Source organism: Cebus imitator, unplaced genomic scaffold, assembly GCF_001604975.1.
Source record: "Cebus imitator isolate Cc_AM_T3 unplaced genomic scaffold, Cebus_imitator-1.0 Scaffold31, whole genome shotgun sequence".
Classification (NCBI taxonomy): domain Eukaryota; kingdom Metazoa; phylum Chordata; class Mammalia; order Primates; family Cebidae; genus Cebus; species Cebus imitator.
Window position 1 is genome coordinate 9,301,182 of NW_016107346.1, and position 19,093 is coordinate 9,320,274.

Sequence of the window (19,093 nt, forward strand, 5' to 3'; positions counted from 1 at the left end):
TCAGCAATAAAAAGGAATGAAGTGTTGGCACACTCAACAACTTGGATAATTCTCCGGAGAATTAGGCTGAGTGAAAAAACCCAACTCCAAAAGGTTACATGTACATGATTTTATTTTTAAAATGAAAAAATTTTAGTCATGAATAATAACAGTAGTGGTTGCTAGGGCTGGGGGAAGATAGAAGCAAAATGAGTGTGATTATAAAAGTGACACACTGGATCCTCAGGGTGCTAACACTGTTCTGTGTTGTGACTGTGGTACTCATGAACCTACACAGTGTAGAAAATTGTGTAGAACTAAACACGTGTACAAACACAAATGACGACATGCAAAACTGAATACTTCTGAAGAAGGCAGATGGATCGTACCAGTGTCGCTGTGCTGGCTGTGATGTTATGCCATAATGTTTGCAGAATGATACAGTGGGGAAATTGAGTTAAAATATAGCTCTTTGTACTATTTCTTACAACTGCATATGAATCTACAGTTATCTCAGTGAAAATTCATGTTAAAAATACATATACACAGGCAAGTACAGGAAGCAAAACAATTAAAAAGTCAGGAGAGACTCCTTTTGTGAGTTACAAATTATTAAAACTGCCTCACAGATACCCATTTTTGTTGAGATTATTTGCAGAGAACTTTGTAGGGGAGATTGGGTTGATGAGAAGTAGGATTACATGTTGAGATCTTCATAATCGAAAGCAGACCTCATCCTCTACTTTCCCCCAGCCCAGTCCTGAAAGAAGTATATAATTTTATCTCTAAAGGTGACAGAGAAGCATAGTGGATCACTGACAAGAAAACTGATTCTCAGGCATATCCCTGGGGAAAGCTGCCCAGTATGTAAGTAATGCTCACATGGCACCTGGTATAGCTTCCTGGAGCCACGGGTTTGTGTGTGTGTACTGCCTGTACCATCAAGAAGCTTAAATTCTAGGGTGGTGCAGACCTTGTCTTATTTCTAAGCATTCATGCTGTGTACACAACTGCCATGTACCTAATTCTGAAGTGAATTTCATTTAGTTGATTTTTTTCCTAGCAAGGTTAAATCTTCTGTTTAACAATAATGCAGTACAAAGGTGTGACCACCCTAAAAATTGTTAGCAGTAATATAGCCAACTTCAGCTAATGTAAGCTAAAAGTTGGTTTTAGGCATATACAATCATGTCAAGGATGTGTTACAGTATGAATGCGATAGTAGACCAGATCAGAAGATTTGAATTCTAACTCTTACCATTTGATCCTGGACTGCTAATTGAAACCATTTAGAGGCTTAGTTTCTTTATCTGTAAAATGAATTTTGTATTTGTCTCCAGTGTGTTAAAAACTGCAAGGACCACTGGAAATGCAAACATAATTGTTAAGACAGTAATGCACTTTGAATTAAAGTGCAAGGAGATGTAATTACAAATGCACACCTAAATTATTGATACCTCTATAAAATTGAGGTTAAAATACAATGTTTGATCTTGGCCTGTTTACGTTTTGGACCAGATAGTTGGTTGTAGGGTAGAAGATTGAGTGTCCTGTGCATTACCGGGTGTTTAGCAACAGGCCCAACTCTACACACTTAAATGTTAGTGGCCCTCTGATTTGTGACAACCAAAAATGCCTCTAAGTTTTTTAGCTCTTTCAGAATTTGTCTAATATGTTTTTTTCGTCTTAATAAAAACCTACACACAGAAAAATACCTCTGAATGTTGCTAGATGCCTCCAGGGAAACAAAATTGCCCTCAATTGGGAACCCTGAGTTATAGAAATAAAATGATCAGATGTGTTCTTTTTATAAAATAATTTAATAATATTTGAAAGTATATCGCTTATATTTTTGCCAAGGCTGGTGTATTTGATTGGAAGAAGAGTCCATTTTCCTCCCACATGTCCTATTTGAAGTTGAGAGTGAATTCTGAGAGAAGCTGTGCTCAGATTATCTGGTATCTGCAGCCTAGTGAGGAGTGAGGTTGAAACTGAAGTCCTGAAGTATGACAGAAGCATGGAGTCTGAATTGTGGGTAGGAAGGTACTAAAAGACCAAAGAATTTGAGGGTGGGGAGGTAGGAAAGGTGTCTCCAAATTCACATGCATTAACATATTTTCTTTAACATCTGAGGTGAAACAACACCCCTGTTTTTATATCTGGTTGTCTGTTCTAAAGAAATGTGACGAGAATTTGCAGCAAGTTGAGAATTACTAAAGTTTCTGTGATTCAGTGAAATTTCCTTTGAAACACTGTAGTAGTGACTCACATTTGATAGAAGGTTAAAAAATGTACAACATGGGCATTTTCTAGGGCTCTGAGTACTCTTAATAGATCCTTATTTCTGGATGTGAATTAATGAAGTTTAAAAGTCCCTGCCAGTCAAATGGCAAACTATGGGATTTCCCTGTCTTCGAGAGATTGCTTTAGTGTCCAATGAGGTTGTCATCTTTTTCATGTGGTTATTGGCCATTTATTTTTCTTTAGTGAATTGTCTTCTTGCCCTTTGCTTACATTTCAGTCACAACATTGGTTTTCCCATTTCTTTTTTCCTTTTCACTGTTGAATTACAACAATTTTTACGTATCATATCTTTATATTGTGAAGTTATTAATATTGTAACCCTTATTTGCTCATTTTTATCCTTATTCAGTGTTTACCCTATTTTTGCTTATTCTTTGACCTTTGACATTTCTGCATTTTGTATTAAGTTGTTATAGTTGGGTTTCAGTTGTTTGATGCAATCCTATTGTCTTTATTTAAACAGTTGAGTTTATCTTATTCTCACTGTAGATGTGTTTAATGTTTTTCAGTCACTTTTTATGCATTCATATTAGTTTTTGTTTTGTTTTTAATCTCTTGATATATGGGCTCAATTTTCAGATACACTTTTAAAATATGTTTAAGCCTTTATTTCTCAAATTACTTCAGAAACAAAATAGTGTCTATTGTGATTTCCTTATTTTCTCAACATTTAAGATTGTCTCGGCATGTTCTGAGATATTCTTATTACAGTTAAAGAGTTATTTTCTTTTGTGGCTTATACTTCAAAAACAACATTTATTTTCTGCTTTTCTAACCTTATTTCCACAGTTCCTTTGCACTTGAGTGTCTGCTTATTTTTCACAAGACAGCTTCGTCATTTGTGAATCTTCATATGAGTAATTTCAGTGGTCAGATTCTGTCTTCATGATAATTTTTTCCCCTCGAGAAAGTGCACAGGAGTGATAGACTTCCTCAGTTCCTTTTCTGTAGACTTCATGTGAGACCACAGCTTCTCATGCTCTAGAATTCTGTCACAACCATTATTGATGTATAAATGACATACAATAAACTGCATGTATTTAAATTACATAATTTGAAAAGTTTGACATATTTTTGTACCAGTGAAATTATTACTACAATCAAGATAATGGACATGCCTATCACCCTCAAAAGTCTACTTGTGCCCCTTGGTGTAATCCCTTTACCGTCCTCATCTTTAGTCAACCACTGGTCTGCTTTCTGTCACTATCAGGTAGTTTATATTTAAAACACTTTATATAAATAGAATCATACAAAATGTACTTTTTTGTGGGTCTGGGTTCTCCCACTCAGCATAATTATTTTGAGATTATTGGTGTCATTTTGTGTATCAATAGCTTATTATTATTGCTGAGTAGCATTCCATTATATGAATATAACACAACTCATATGTTTATTCACTTGGATACATGGAAGTTTGGGCTGGTGGAAATTTGGGCTGTTCCAGTATTGAGCTGTAACAAAGCTGCTACGAACATTTTTGTACAAGTCAGTGTATGGACAAATGCTTTTGTTTTTCTTGGGCAGATACCTAGGAGTGAAGTGATTTGTCATATGGTAGGTGTATGTTTAAGAAATTGCCTTCAAACTATACTACAAGGCAACAGTAACCAAAACAGCATGATGCTGGTACCGAAACAGATATATAGACCAATGGAACAGAACAGAGGCCTCAGAAATAACACCACACATCTACACCCATCTGATCTTTGACAAACCTGCAAAAAACAAGCAATGGGGAAAGGATTCCGTATTTAATAAATGGTGTTGGGAAAACTGGCTAGCCATATGCAGAAAACTGAAACTGGACCCCATCCTTACCCCTTATGCAAAAATTAACTCAAGATGGATTAAAGACTTAAATGTAAGACCTAATACCATGAAAACCCTAGAAGAAAACCTAGGCAGTATCATTCAGGACATAGGCATAGGCAAGGACCAAAAGCAATGGCAACAAAAGCCAAAATTGACAAATGGGATCTAATTGAACTCAAGGGCTTCTGCACAGCAAAAAAAAAAAAGCTATCATTAGAGTGAACAGGCAACCTACAGTATGGGAGAAAAGTTTTGCAATCTATCCATCTTACAAAGGGCTAATATCCAGAATCTACGAGGAACTTAAACAAATTTACAAGAAAAAAAAAGTTGTCAAAAAGTAAGCAAAGGATATGAACAGACACTTTTCAAAAGACATGTATGCAGCCAACAAATACATGAAAAACAGTTCATCATCACTGGTCATTAGAAAAATGCAAATCAAGACCACAATGAGATACCATCTCATGCCATTAGAATGGCAATCATTAAAAAGTCAGGGAGAAGACTTGGAACCAACCCAAATGCCCATCGATGATAGACTGGACAGGGAAAATGTGGCACATATACACCATGGAATACTATGCAGCCATAAAAAAGCGATGAGTTCGTGTCCTTTGTAGGGACATGGATGAACCTGGAAACCATCATTCTCAGCAAACTGACACAAGAACAGAAAATCAAACACCATGTTCTCACTCACAGGCAGGTGTTGAACAATGAGAACACATGGACACAAGGAGGGGAGCATCACACACTGGGGTCTGTCGGGGGGAAATGGGGGAGGGACAGCGGGGGGTGGGGAGTTGGGGAGAGATAGCATGGGGAGAAATGCCAGATATAGGTGATGAGGAGGAAGGCAGCAAATCACACTGCCATGTGTGTACCTATGCAACAGTCTTGCATGTTCTTCGCATGTACCCAAAACCTAAAATGCAATTAAAAAATAAAAAGGAAACAACAGATGCTAGAGAGGATGTAGAGAAACAGGAACACTTTTACACTGTTGGTGGGAGTGTAAGTTAGTTCAACCATTGTGGAAGACAGTGTGGTGATTCCTCAAGGGTATAGAACCAGAAATAGCATTTGACCCAGCAATCCCATTACTGGTTATGTAGCCAAAGGATTATAAATCATTCTACTATAAAGACACATGTAGGGTCCAGCCCTACAGGGTTCTGTGAGCCCCTCCCTGCTGATGCAGAGACAAGAAATGGTAGAAGTAAAAGACACAAGAAACAGAGATAGAGAAAAGAGTTTGGGCCTAGGGGTCCACTGCTAACCAAATTGCAGAGACCAGCAGTGGCCCTGAGTCTGCACACTGACTTTATTGAGTACAAAAGCTGGGGGCAGGGAAGGTAGGGCATAGGTAGGGCGTGACGTTGGTGTTCCACGACTGGGGGCAGGGTAAAAGACAGTATGGCAGGGATAGGGTCAAGTACATCACGTGCCATGCAGGTAGGGGTTCAGGAATTTTCTGTAGCCAAGATCAGGTAAGGGGCATAATGTGTCAGCATTTTTTCCATACTTGTCACAAAGACATTAAGATCTACATTACTATTACTGATTAATTCTTACAAGAAAAAAGGAACCAAGTGCGGAAGTGGATCATGAGGTTGACATGGAATGTGACCACTGAAGCACAGCATTACATAGAGGCAGTTAAGCCCCTGGATGTCTGCTAGCCTACCTGACAGCGTCAGGCCTACCACAAGAGCCTGGAGAAGCAGAGTTTTCTCCTAACTCCTCCAAGGTCGGAGACATCTCAGCTATTTTGGACGTCTCCTTCCCTAGCTGGCTAGACAGTGGGTGCTTTCCCAGTGCTGGCGCTGCCACTCAGCCAAGGTGCCCTCTAGCAGCCCTTATGCAGGCATGACAGAGGGCTTAAAGCGTCTTGCCTTAGGGTCATTCATTTCACGATGTCGACCCAGATTCACACTTCTGACCTGAGAGGCATTAGTAAAAGAATTAAGATCACTTATGAATAACTAAGATTACCTATGAATAACTAATAACTGCTACAGTTATATTTCTAGTTACTTTCTTCTTCATTATTTATATGGAAATAGGCTGAGGCTTTTGGCTTCTGTTTCGGCACTTACGGGATCTCCCCCCTACAGACACATGCACACATATGTTTATTGCAGCACTATTCACAATAGTAAAGACTTGGAACCAACCCAGATGCCCATCAGTGATAGACTGGATAAAGAAAATGTGGCACATATGCACCATGGAGTATTATGCAGCCATAAAAAAGAATGAGTTCATGTCCTTTGCAAGGACATGGATGAAGCTGGAAGCCATTATTCTCAGCAAACTAACACAGAAGAGAAAACCAAACACCTCATGTTCTCACTCATAAGTGGGAGCTGAACAATGAGAACACATGGACACAGCGAGGGTAACATCATACACTGGAGCCTGTTGGGGGTTGGTGGGCTAGGGTAGGGATAGCATTAGGAGAAATACCTAATGTAGATGACGGGTGCAGCAAACCACCATGGCATGTGTATACCTATGTAACAAACCTGCCCATTCTGCACATGTAGCCCAGAACTTAAAAGTATAATAATAAAAGAAGAAGTCCCCAAGCTTTTTCTAAAGTGGTTGGCCTATTTTACATTCCTACCAGCAATATGTGTGAGTTCAGTTGCTGCACATTCTCACCACACTTTGCATGGGCATTCTTTTTAATTTTGGACATTAAAATAGGCGTGTAGTATCTCATTACAGTTTTTATTTGCTTTTTCTCAAAAATTGATACTGAGCATCTTTTCATGTATGGAGTTAACATTTGTATAATTCCCCACTTTAAAATATTAAGTCCTTTTCTTACTCAGTTTCATGAGTTCTTCATATATTTAGGATATAAGTCCTTCATCAGATACATGATTTACAAATATTTTCTCAGTATGTGATTTGCCTTTTCATTTTCATTATGTAATCTTTTGGTGAGTAGATGTTTTTAATCTTGTTAAAGTTTAGTCTATCAGTTTTTATTTTATTGATAGTGATTTTTTTGTTGAAGAATTCTTTTCTGTTCCAAGGTTGCAAAGATAGTCTCCTGTGTTTTCTTGTTGATGCCCTATAATTTGAGTTTTTATGCATAGAACTGTGATTTGTCTGAAATTATTTTGAGTACATAAAGTAAGGATAAAAGAGCATTTTCCTTTTATGACATAGGTTTGTTTGGTGTCCTAGTCTGTTTTCTGTTGCTATAACAGAACACCACAGGTTGGGTAATGTATAAAGAAACAATGTTTAGTTAGCTCACAGTTTTGGAGGCTGGGAAGTCTAAGACTATAGTGCTGGCATCTGGTGAGGGCCTTCTCAGTGTGTTATAACATAGCGGAGGGCATCAGGTGAGGGCAAGAGCAAAAGAGCCAGAGAGACCTTACTTTTAAACAAAATCACTCTCACAGTAGCAATATTAATAGATTAAAAGGTAATTAATAATAATTAATAGACTAATCTGTTCATGAGGGCAGAGTTGACATTAATCCATTCCTGAAGGCAGAGGGATTAAGTTTCCAACACATGAACTTTGCAGGGACACTTTGAAACCATAGTATCTGGTTGTTCCAGTACCATTTGTAGAAAAGATGTATATTTTTCCGCTTAATTCACTGATCCCTTTGTTGAAAACCAGATGACTTTATACATATGCTCTGTTTCTAGACTTTTTTCAATTCCACTGATCAGTCTTTATGCCAGTACCACACTGTCTTGATTACTGTTGCTGTTTTTTATTGTGGCATAATAGACATAACATAAAAATTACCATTTTAACTTTTTTTTTTCTTTTTTGAGACAGAGTCTCATTCTGTCGCCCAGGCTGGAGTGTGGTGACACAATCTTAGCTCACTGCAACTTCCGCCTCCCAGCTTCAAGCAATTCTCCTGTCTCAATCTCCTGAGTAGCTGGGATTACCAGCGCCCACCACCACTCCTGGCTAATTTATTTATATATATATATATATATATATATATATATATATATATATATACATACACACACACACACACACACACACACACACACATATATATATATATATACATATATATATACACACACACACATACACACACACACATATATACATACATACATACATACATACATACATACATACATTTTTTTTTTTCCCTTAGCAGAGACTAGGTTTCACCATGTTGGTTAGACTGGTCTCAGACTCTTGACCTCAGGTGATCTGCCCACCTCAGCCTCCCAAAGTGCTGGGTTAACAGGCATGAGCCACCACACCTGGCCTATTTTAACCAATGTACAATTCAGTGACATTACATTCATTCACATTGTTGTGCGACCATCACCGTCTTCCAGCTCCAGAAATCTTTTTATTTTCCCAAACTGAAACCTAAACAATAACTCCCCATTCTTCCCTCCCCTTATCCCCTGGCAGCCACCATTCTACTTTCTACCTCTATGAACTTAATGACTCTAGATACCTCATAAGTGGAATCATACAGTATTTGTCTTTTTATTGACTGGCTTATTTCATTAGCATAAATGTAGACTTAGTCTTGAAGGTTCACGCATTGTTGTAGCATGTGTCAGATTTTCCTTCCTTTTTAAGGCTGGATCATATTCCATTGTATGTATAAATCACGTTTTATTTGTTCACCTGTCAATGGGCATTTGGATTGCTTCTACCCCTTAACTGTTGTGAATAATACTGCTGTGAATATGGGTTCATACAGTATCTTTTTGAGCCCCTGTTTTCAGTTCTTTTGGGTATATACACAGAAATGGGATTGCTGGCTCATATGGTAATTCTTTGTTTTTTTGAGGAACCACAATACTGTTTTCCATAGTGGCTACGCCATTTTAACATTCACGCCAACGGTGCACAAGGGTTCCAGTTTCCCCACATCCTTGCCAAAGATCCTTATTTTCTTTTAAAAATTTTAAATAGTAGTCATCCAAATGGGTATGATGTGGTATCATTGTGGTTTCGATTTGCATTTCCCTAATGGTTAGTGATGTTGAGCATCTTTTTAAGTGCCTACTTTGTGTATTTTCTTTGGAGAAATGTTTGAGTCCTTTGACCACCTTTTAATTTGGTGGTTTTTCTGTTACTGAGTTTTAGGAGTTCTCGATATACTCTAGGTTTTAATCTCATCAGATACTTGATTTGCAAATATTTTCTCCCATTGCATGGGGAATATATGTGATTTTCATAATAAAAAGTTAAAGAAATTTTTCTTTAAGTACAGAAAATAGAAGAGCTCAACCAATACCAACTCATCTACCATTCAGATCCAACAGTTGTTACCATTTTGTGGTGTTTACTTTATACACACACACACACACACACACACACACACACACAAATTATTTTGCTGAGACATTTCAAAAAAAATTACAGACATCCTTACACTTTACCTAGTATGCACCTTCAAATCATTAGGACAGTTTTCTACATCTGCCACATCTTCTGCATAAACAGTCTCCAAAATACCGTTTAAAAATAATATATGTTCTTGGGAGAAAATAAAGCCACACTTCTGTCTTTTCTCCTTTTGATGTAGCAGATAACCTTTTGGGGTAACTTCACTGATGGTATTCCCTATAGTGTTAGCCTTTTCTGGTACATCAGTAAGAACTTTCTTTCCTTCACCTGAATACAGCTGTTGCCTCCAACTTCCTACTTTTTCTTGTCTTCCTTACCTTTAAAACCTAAAGCAGACCATGTCTGTCTCTTTCTCTCTTTCTTGCTCCTTCAGACCCCTTGTATTGCATTTAGAGAACAACATAATCCAAACTTCTTGCCATGGCTTCTTAACGAGGCACAGCATTATCTGGCCTCTGCCTAGCCCTCCGGCCCCATTTTCTCCTCTCCCAGCTCCAGCAGATAGACCTGCCATCTGTTTCTTGAGCATACCAACCTCTGCCCTGTATGAGGGCCTTTGCATGTGCTGTTTTCCTCTGCCACCACCCATCCCGCTGCCACACTGTTTTTTTTCAGTCCTTCAGGTTTTTATGTAAATATTATCTCTTTAGACAGGCCTTCCCTCATGATGTATTTAAGTATGGCAACTGTTTATTCCTGTTCACAGCACCTTTCCAATATTTTGAGAATCCTATTTCATTATATAAATATGTATTTTTTTATGGCTGTCTCTCCCTCACACACACCACCCACTGTACCTTGAGTTCCATGACAGCAGGACTTGTTACCACCAGCACTGGCATGCAGTTAGCGAGAGGTGAACATTCCAAGGCACAGCAGCCTCACGAAGTGATTGTCATAGGGACTGTTCTCAGGATGTGTCATTTTGGCACACTTTTAAAAATCCATCACATTACTTTGTTACTTCATGTGTGTTTACAATTTGATTGTCATTGTATGTGATTTGGAGACCAGGTTTAACTTGAAAATCCAAGCGGGTATAAAATGAATGTTGGAACTGAAACAGAAAATTTTGGATATTTTGTATGTCTGTAATATAAATATTTGGCTTCAGTTTTTAAATCATTATTTTCTTCCTTTTACAGACAGAGACAACACTTGGACTCAGTTCCTATCAGCAGAAAAGGTAAGTATATTTAGTCAGATAACATACTTTCAGTTCCTTCTGGGGGATTCCGGTGGTTCTCCACTCCTCTTTCCCCTAGCTGTTTTTAGTGAATAAGGAATAGCAAATTGTAAATCACATTATGTGATTACGTCTAAGTATTGTTTGTGGGAAACCAAGTTTAAGTTTGAATGAGCATGTCATGCAGTTATGTAGTATGCTTCCACTATTGCGTATGAAGAGCTGTTACTCAGAGCTGAAACTCCCCTTTCTTTGTGAAAGGATAAGCTGTGTAACTCCTTAGTGGCTTCTCTTGTGGCTGTCCCTGCTTTTAATGGACTGACCATTGCTGCCCTTAATTACCAGAGGTCTGCTGTCAGGCCCCCAGAGGAGGATCTCAGACCGGTGAAACCTGGTCTTGTGACTCGGAGAGACCCCTTTTAAACACAGCTTCCCTATGATAACAGGGGGGTTGTTTTACCTCAGGTGTTAAGGAAAATAGGTACATGCATGTGAATTTGGAAACACTTGTTCTGCCTCCCCACACTTAAATTATTTGGTCTTTCAGTACTTTCTCATATCTGTAAAGAGACAGTATCAATGGAAAATACTGTGCTGATTCTCTTTCCATATCCCCTGAAAGCCTGTTCTAGTACCTAAAGGTGAGTGAGGGCTTTTCTGAGTTGGATGCAACAGTCCCTCCAGCAGCTATTTTGTGTTCACCCCCAGCTCTTAATGATTGCTCCCTGGGGGACCACAGATGTAAAGGAAGTTAACTTAGAAGGTTCAGCATAGTGGTATAGTTGCTCTTTCTGTTTGCCAGAAACAACTGGTCAGGCCTCAGTAGCTGTTCTAGTGAGTGCCCTTTAGTAACAGTTGGAAGGCTGGCAGTAGTGTAAATAGGGTTTTCAGGTAAGGTGCCCACATCATGGATTTAAGAACCCAGTTATTTTACAGTATGTGTTTGTAGAAGTAATTTTTCTGTCAGTATGTTTATTCCTTAAATGACAGCAAAGCAAATTTATCTTTAAAAATATAAATATCCACTGAAATCAGACCCTTAGCTACCAAAGTGTCTATGGCAACAGAAGATCTGCCTTGCTATCATCACTGCAGTTTCTGTTCTGATTTAACAGGAACAGGGAAGCATTTGTTCTTCTAGGCCTTGATGCTTAAAGTACATCTACGAATGTCTTCAGGCTAGCGAAATGTAGACTGCATCAACAAATAATTTTGTTTTGAGAGAGAAATACACAATATTCAGATTGTGAGTAGAACAATTAAAACTTTTTACCTCATAAATAATGAAAATTCTTCAGTATTCGCTATTTTTTCTCTCTTCACTCTTTCATCTCTGCAATAACATGGCCCTTTTTCCCTATTGTTCTGTCATTCTCCCTAATGTTACATGCCCTATTGGGACCTGCCCTATTTGTGAACCCTGCCCAAATATTTAACACTGACATGGGTTGTCTCCAAACCCCTGCATGTCTAGCCTGATTCCTCCTTGGCTGGACCATCTAGGAACTCTAGAACTGTCGAACACATCTAAAGCCAAAACAATGGTGAGAAAAGTACACATGTTATCTTGTGCTTCTTCCTTGATCCTTTATTTCAGCGATTAGGAAATTAGCTGTGGAACTAGGCTGCACTACATTTATGAAGATGAGAATGTTCATTAGTGATCAAGATCTGGGCTTTAAGCATTTTCCTAGTATAATGAATTTACATCAGTACATAATTATATTCTCACCTCATTTCTATTTATCTATTATGTCTAAAACTTAGTGACATAAAATAACCATTTTATGATGCTCTCAAACTCTGTTAGAAATTCAGGCAGGGGACAGCAAAGACAGCTTGTCTTGCTCTGTGATCTGAGGCCTCAGCTGGGGAGATTTCATAGCTGGAAATGACTTGATGGCTGGGAACTGGAGGGATGTTCATTACATGTTGAAGCTAATTTGCTCGCTGGGACCTCAGCTGGGCTGTCACCTAGAATGCTTATATGTGGGCCTTTTTGTGTGGTCTTCACATGGGCTACTTTGGGCTTCCTCCTAGTTATGATGGCCGGACTCCAAGAGTGAATGTCCCAAAGGGAGCTAGTGAAAGCTGTATCACCTTAATCTACCCTTAGAACTCATGATATTACTTGTGCCATATGCTATTAGTCAGGCAGTCACTTAGGTTGGCCTAGATTCAAGGTAAGAGTGGGGAGAAAGAGCTGCCTTGATGGCAAGAATATTTGAAGATTTGTAGACACAATTTATAACTATCACATTTTATATTTTGTGTGTGTGTGACCGGGATCATGAATTGGGTAAAATATGCAAACTGAGTATGGAACTGGGTTAAGCACTAAAACATATGTGTTAGTGAGCCCAGGATGCTAAAATACCATAGACTACGTGGCTTAAACAACAGACATTTATTTCTCACCGTTCTAGAGGCTCAGAAGCCTAAGATAAAGGTCTTACAGACTTGGGCCTGGCAAATTGTTTTGATAATGATGAAAGACATAACCATATGGACTACTTACATATACCTTAGGTACTTTGATACCCCCCTACAACTAAACCCTGAGAGGCTTACAGCATCTGTTTATAACACCCTTTTCAAAAGCACTGCTTTGTTTTAGAGTCGATTTCATTTTGTCATGTCATCAACACATATGCTTTATAACCTCATTAGAAGCAGTGTCTCCAATATCCTCCAGAGCTATTTGGATGTGTTTAACAGCCAGAGAACATTGGCAGATCGCATTTTCTATAGGCTCTGTGCTACAAAGGCTTATCTTGAGAAGGGCTGGTAGCAGCCAAGTGATGCCTGTCTCCCTACAAAGAATTTGATATATCAATTTTATGTGTTCAGCAGTTTAAAGGAAGACATGAATGCAATGAGGGAAAATGGACAATATGAAAGAGAAAAACGCTTCTAGAGTTGAAAAATACTGTTTCTGAAATGAGCATTTCACTGGATAGGCTTAAGAACAACGTAGACATTGCAAAAAGAAAAGCTTAGTGAGTTCGAAGACAGTGACAGCAGTAATTTAAACTGAAGCACAGGGAGAAAAATGATTAGAAAACAAGTAAACCCTTGCTGACTTCTGGTACAGCAGTAGCAAGCAGTCTAACACATGTGCAATTGAGTTCCAAGGAATTTGGAGAGGGAGTTGCTGTCGAAGAACTTTAATAAACCTGAAGCAAGAGTAACACAGGAAGTCACACCAAGCCAGATAATATTCAGGTTGTTGAAAATCAGTCATAAATAGAGAAACAGCCAGGGAAGAAAACTAAATATATTTGTACAAAGATAAGAATGACTGTTGGTTGTTCAGCAAAGACAAATGCAACCCCTAAACCAATGAAATGACATTTTTAAGGTACCAAAAGGAAAAACTGCTAATCTAAAAATATATCCAGCAGCAATATCCTTCAAAAAAATTAAGACATTTTCAGACAAAACTAAGAAAATTTGTGGCTTAGTAGACTGGCAGTTTAAGAAATGTTAAAGGCTAAAGGTAGTTAACCATTTCAGGTGAAAACACAAATCCTATGAAGAATAAAGACCAACCAAAAGGCAAAAATATGTGGAAAAATATAAAAAAGTTTTCTCATTAAGAAAAAGATAATCGACTTTTTAAAACAAAAATGATTGTTTATAACATGTATATATTACCTGTGGGATAACAGCACAGAGGACGGGAAGGTTGTATGGAAGAATTGAGTTGTAGGGTTTTTACATGATATGTAAAGTAATACGGTATTATTTGAAGTTAAACTGTGGTAATATGAAATAAACCCCACAGGAAACATTAACACCAATAAATTTGTCATGGAGATAAAATGAAATACTAGGAAGATGGCCAACTAAGAACAGCTCAGGATTGCAGCTCCCAGTGAAAGTGTAGAGGGTGAGTGGACACTGCGTTTCCAGAAGGATTTTTATTGCCCACAGACCAGGAGATTTCCAGGTGGAGGAGCCCTACGGGTCGCCAGCATGGCTGTTTTGGCTGGCACAGCTGTTTCGGCCTGTGTGGCTGCTTTGCCAGCGCCCTGGCACGGCAATTCTCTGTACAAAAGACACTGGTCCGGGTGCCCTCTTAGCTGGCGATTGGAGCCCTGAGACGGCAGAGTCGCCCATTCATCTGAAATAGCGAGCTAGGCCAGGAGATTCCTAGGCAAAAAAAAATGCCAGTAGTCTCAGCGCCGCTGTTTCAGCCGGCTCAGTCAGTCACAGCACGGGAGATCCAGGCGCCTTTTCAACAGGCGACTGGAACACTGGGAGACAGTCCACCATTCAACAACAACAAAAAAAAAAAGACTCTGAGTCAGGGAGCCAGGTGATCAGGCTCTGCTGGTACCACCCCCCCACCCCCCCGCAAAAAAAAAAACCCAGTAATTGAAAACGCTCTGGATTGAGAGTTTCACAGCAAGCACAGCTGAACCCCGGATGGTCCGGCTCTGTGGAGAAGGGGTGTCCGCCATTACTAAGACACTCCACCGCTACGGAGGCAGTCTGACCATCGCTAGGGAACCCGCCGTTGCTGAGGCAACCCGCCATTGCCGAGGCAACCTGCCACTACAGAGAGAGTCTGCCATAACAGAGGCAGGCCACCATTGCCAAGGCAGTTCTAACTACACTCATATAAACAGGACTGAAGGGAAGATCACAGGGCAGCACGGTGGAGCCCACAGCAGCTCAGCAAAGCCTCTGCAGGCAGTCACTAGGCTGCCTCTCGCTGGGCAGGGCAGCCCTGAAAGAAAAGAGGCAGCAGCACAATAGAAACTCATAAATAAAGCCCTAACTCCCTGGGACAGAGCACCTGGCAACAAAAAGCGGTTTATGAGTTCTGCTGCAGCAGACCTAAACGTACCTGCCCAGCAACTCTGAATGAACAACGGAGCTCACAGCTCAGGACTAGAGCCCAATAAAGGACAGACTATCTCCTCAAGCAGTTCCCTGACCCCTGTATGTCCCAAGAGTCACCTCATAAAGGAGAGAACAGACTGACATTTGGCGGGCATCCTACTGGGACAAAGATAGCAGAAGAGGAAACTGGTAGCAACCCTTACTGTTCTGCAGCTGCTGCAGGTAATCCCCCAGCAACCAGGGCCTGGAGTGCACCTAAGCAGTCCTACAGCACAGGGCCAGACTGTTACAAGGAAAGCTAAGAAAAAGAAGTAACTTCAGCATCCACAACCTGGAAGTTCATTCAGAGACCCAATCTGAAAGTCAGTAACTACAAACACAACAGGTGGATAAACCCACAAAGATAGGAAGAAACGAGCACAAAAAGGATGAAAACACCTGAAACCAGAACAGCACTCCTCCTTAAAGGGATCACAACTCCTCACCAGCAAGGGAACAAGGCTGGATGGAGAAGGAGTGTGATGAAATAACAGAATCAGACTTCAGAAGGTGGGTAATAAGAAACTACAGTGAACTAAAAGAACATGTTCTAACTCAATGCAAAGAAACTAAGAACCTTGAAAAAAGATTTGATGAAATGCTAACGAGAATGGAAAACAGAGAGAGGAATATAAGTGAATTGATGGAGCTGAAAAACACAACACGAGAACTTTGCGAAGCATGCACAAGTATCAACAGCCAAATTGACCAAGCAGAAGAAAGGATATCAGAGGTCGAAGATCAACTCAATGAAATAAAACGAGAAGGCAAGAATAGAGAAAAAAAGGTAAAAAGGAATGAACAAAGTCTCCAAGAAATGTGGGACTGTGTGAAAAGACCTAATCTACGTCTGATAGGTGTACCTGAATGTGACGAAGAGAATGAATCCAAGCTGGAAAATAATCTTCAGGATATTATCCAGGGAAACTTCCCCAACATAGCAAGGCAGGCCAATATTCAAGTCCAGGAAATACAGAGAACATCACAAAGATATTGCTCAGGAAGAGCAACCCCAAGGCACATAATCGTCAGATTCACCAGGGCAGAAATGAAGGAGAAAATACTAAGGGCAACCAGAGAGAAAGGTCGGGTTACCCACAAAGGGAAGCCCAGCAGACTCACAGCAGATCTCTCAGCAGAAACCCTGCAAGCCAGAAGAGAGTGGGGGCAAATATTCAACATCCTTAAACAAAAGAACTTTCAACCCAGAATCTCCTATCCAGCCAAAATAAGCTTCATAAGTGAAGGAAAAATAAAATCCTTTATGAACATGCAAGTACTCAGAGACTTCGTCACCACCAGGCCAGCTTTACAAGAGCTCCTGAAAGAGGCTCTACACATAGAAAGGAACAACCAGTACCAGCCACTCCAAAAACAAACCAAATGGTAAAGAGCATCAACACAATCAAGAATCTGCATCAACTAACGAACAAAACAGCCAGCTAGCATCAAAATGGCAGTATCAAATGCACACATAACAATATTAACCCTAAATGTAAATGGACTAAATGCCCCAATCAAAAGACACAGAATGGCAAATTGGATAAAAAGCCAAAACCCATCAGTGTGCTGTATCTAGGAAACCCATCTCACATGCAAGGATACACAAAGGCTCAAAATAAAGGGATGGAGGAAGATTCACCAAGCAAATGGAGAGCAAAAAAAAAAGCAGGAGTTGCAATTATCATCTCTGATAAAATAGACTTTAAAACAACAAAGATCAAAAGAGACAAAGAAGGACATTACATAATGATAAAAGGATCAATGCAACAAGAAGAGCTAACGACCCTAAATATATACACACCCAATACAGGAGGACCCAGATACATAAGGCAAGTTCTTAATGACTTACAAAGAGACTTAGCCATCCACACAATAATAGTGGGTGACTTTAACACCCCATTGTCAATATTAGACAGATCAACCAGACAGAAAATTAACAAGGATATCCAGGACCTGAACTCAGACCTGGAAGAAGCAAACCTAATAGACATTTACAGAACTCTCCACCCCAAATCCACAGAATATACATTCTTCTCAGCACCACATCACACCTACTCTAAAATTGACCACATAATTGGAAATAAATCATTCCTCAGCAAATGCAAAAGAACAGAAATCATAACAAACAGTCTCTCAGACCACAGTGCAATTGAGTTAGAACTCAGAATGCATAAAGTAACTCAGAACCGCACAGCTTCATGGAAACTGAACAACTTGCTTTTGAATGTTGACTGGATAAACAATGAAATGAAAGCAGAAATAAAGATGTTCTTCAAAACCAACGAGAACGAAGGCACAACATACCAGAATCTCTGGGACACATTTAAAGCAGTCTCTAGAGAAAAATATATAGCAATAAGCACCCACATGACAAGCAGGGAGATATCTAAAATTGAAACCCTAGCATCAAAATTGAAAGAGCTAGAGGAGCAAGATTAAAAAAACTCAAAACCTAGCAGAAGATAAGAAATAACTAAGATCAGAGCAGAATTGAAGGAGATAGAGACACAAAAAACCCTTCAAAAAATCAATAAATCCAGGAGCTGGTTTTTCAAAAAGATCAACAAAATAGACAGACCACTAGCCAGATTAATAAAAAAGAAAAGAGAGAATAACCAAACTGAGAAGGCAATAAAATGAGAAAGCAAGAATAGAGAAAAAAGGGTAAAAAGGAATCAACAAAGTCTCCAAGAAATGTGGGACTCTGTGAAAAGACCTAATCTACATTTGATAGGTGTACCTGAATGCTACAAAGAGAATGAATCCAAGCTGGAAAATACTCTTCAGGATATTATCGAGGAAAATTTCCCCAACCTAGCAAGGCAGGCCAATATTCAAGTCCAAGAAATACAAAGAACACCACAGAGATATTCTTCACAAAGAGCAACCCCAAGGCACATAATCGTCAGATTCACCAGGGTCGAAAGAAGGAGAAAATACTAAGGGCAGCCAGAGAGAAAGGTCAGGTTACCCACAAAGGGAAGCCCATCAGACTCACAGCAGATCTCTCAGCAGAAACCCTACAAGCCAGAAGAGAGTGGGGGCCAATATTCAACATCCTTAAAGAAAAGAACTTTCAACCCAGAATCACATATCTAGCCAAACTAAGCTTCATAAGTGAAGGAGAAATAAAATCCTTTGCGAACAAGCAAGTACTCAGAGATTTTGTCACCACTAGGCCTGCTTTACAAGAGCTCCTGAAAGAGGCTCTACACATAGAAAGGAACAACCAGTACCAGCCACTCCAAAAACATGCCAAATGGCAAAGAGCATCAACACAATGAAGAACCCACATCAACTAATGGGCAAAAGAGCCAGCTATCACCAAAATGGCAGTATCAAATTCACACATAACAATATTAATCCTAAATGTAAATGGACTAAATGCCCCAATCAAAAGACACAGACTGGCAAATTGGATAAAAAGCCAAAACCCATTGGTGTGCTGTATCCAGGAAACCCATCTCACATGCAGGGATACTCAAAGGCTCAAAATAAAGGGATGGAGGAAGATTACCAAGCAAATGGAGAGCAAAAAA

General features: G+C 39.5%; 1 protein-coding gene and 1 non-coding gene across 7 annotated transcripts in view; both read left to right on the forward strand.

Annotated features, from left to right (window-relative positions):
- The window catches only part of TMEM131 (transmembrane protein 131), a 238,590-nt gene that overhangs the window by 81,196 nt on the left and 138,301 nt on the right, over window positions 1-19,093 (forward strand). For all 6 annotated transcript variants that reach the window (XR_001823702.2, XM_017524072.2, XM_017524074.2 and 3 more), the window contains exon 3: window positions 10,621-10,661. Coding sequence is in view for 5 of the 6 variants with exons in the window: in XM_017524072.2 (XP_017379561.1) it covers window positions 10,621-10,661 (41 nt within the window). In the remaining variant the exon portion in view is untranslated. The remainder of the gene's footprint in view (window positions 1-10,620; window positions 10,662-19,093) is intronic.
- Window positions 1,620-1,679, forward strand: LOC119470451. Its single transcript, XR_005199363.1, has one exon. It is a non-coding gene; the product is annotated as a U7 small nuclear RNA (small nuclear RNA).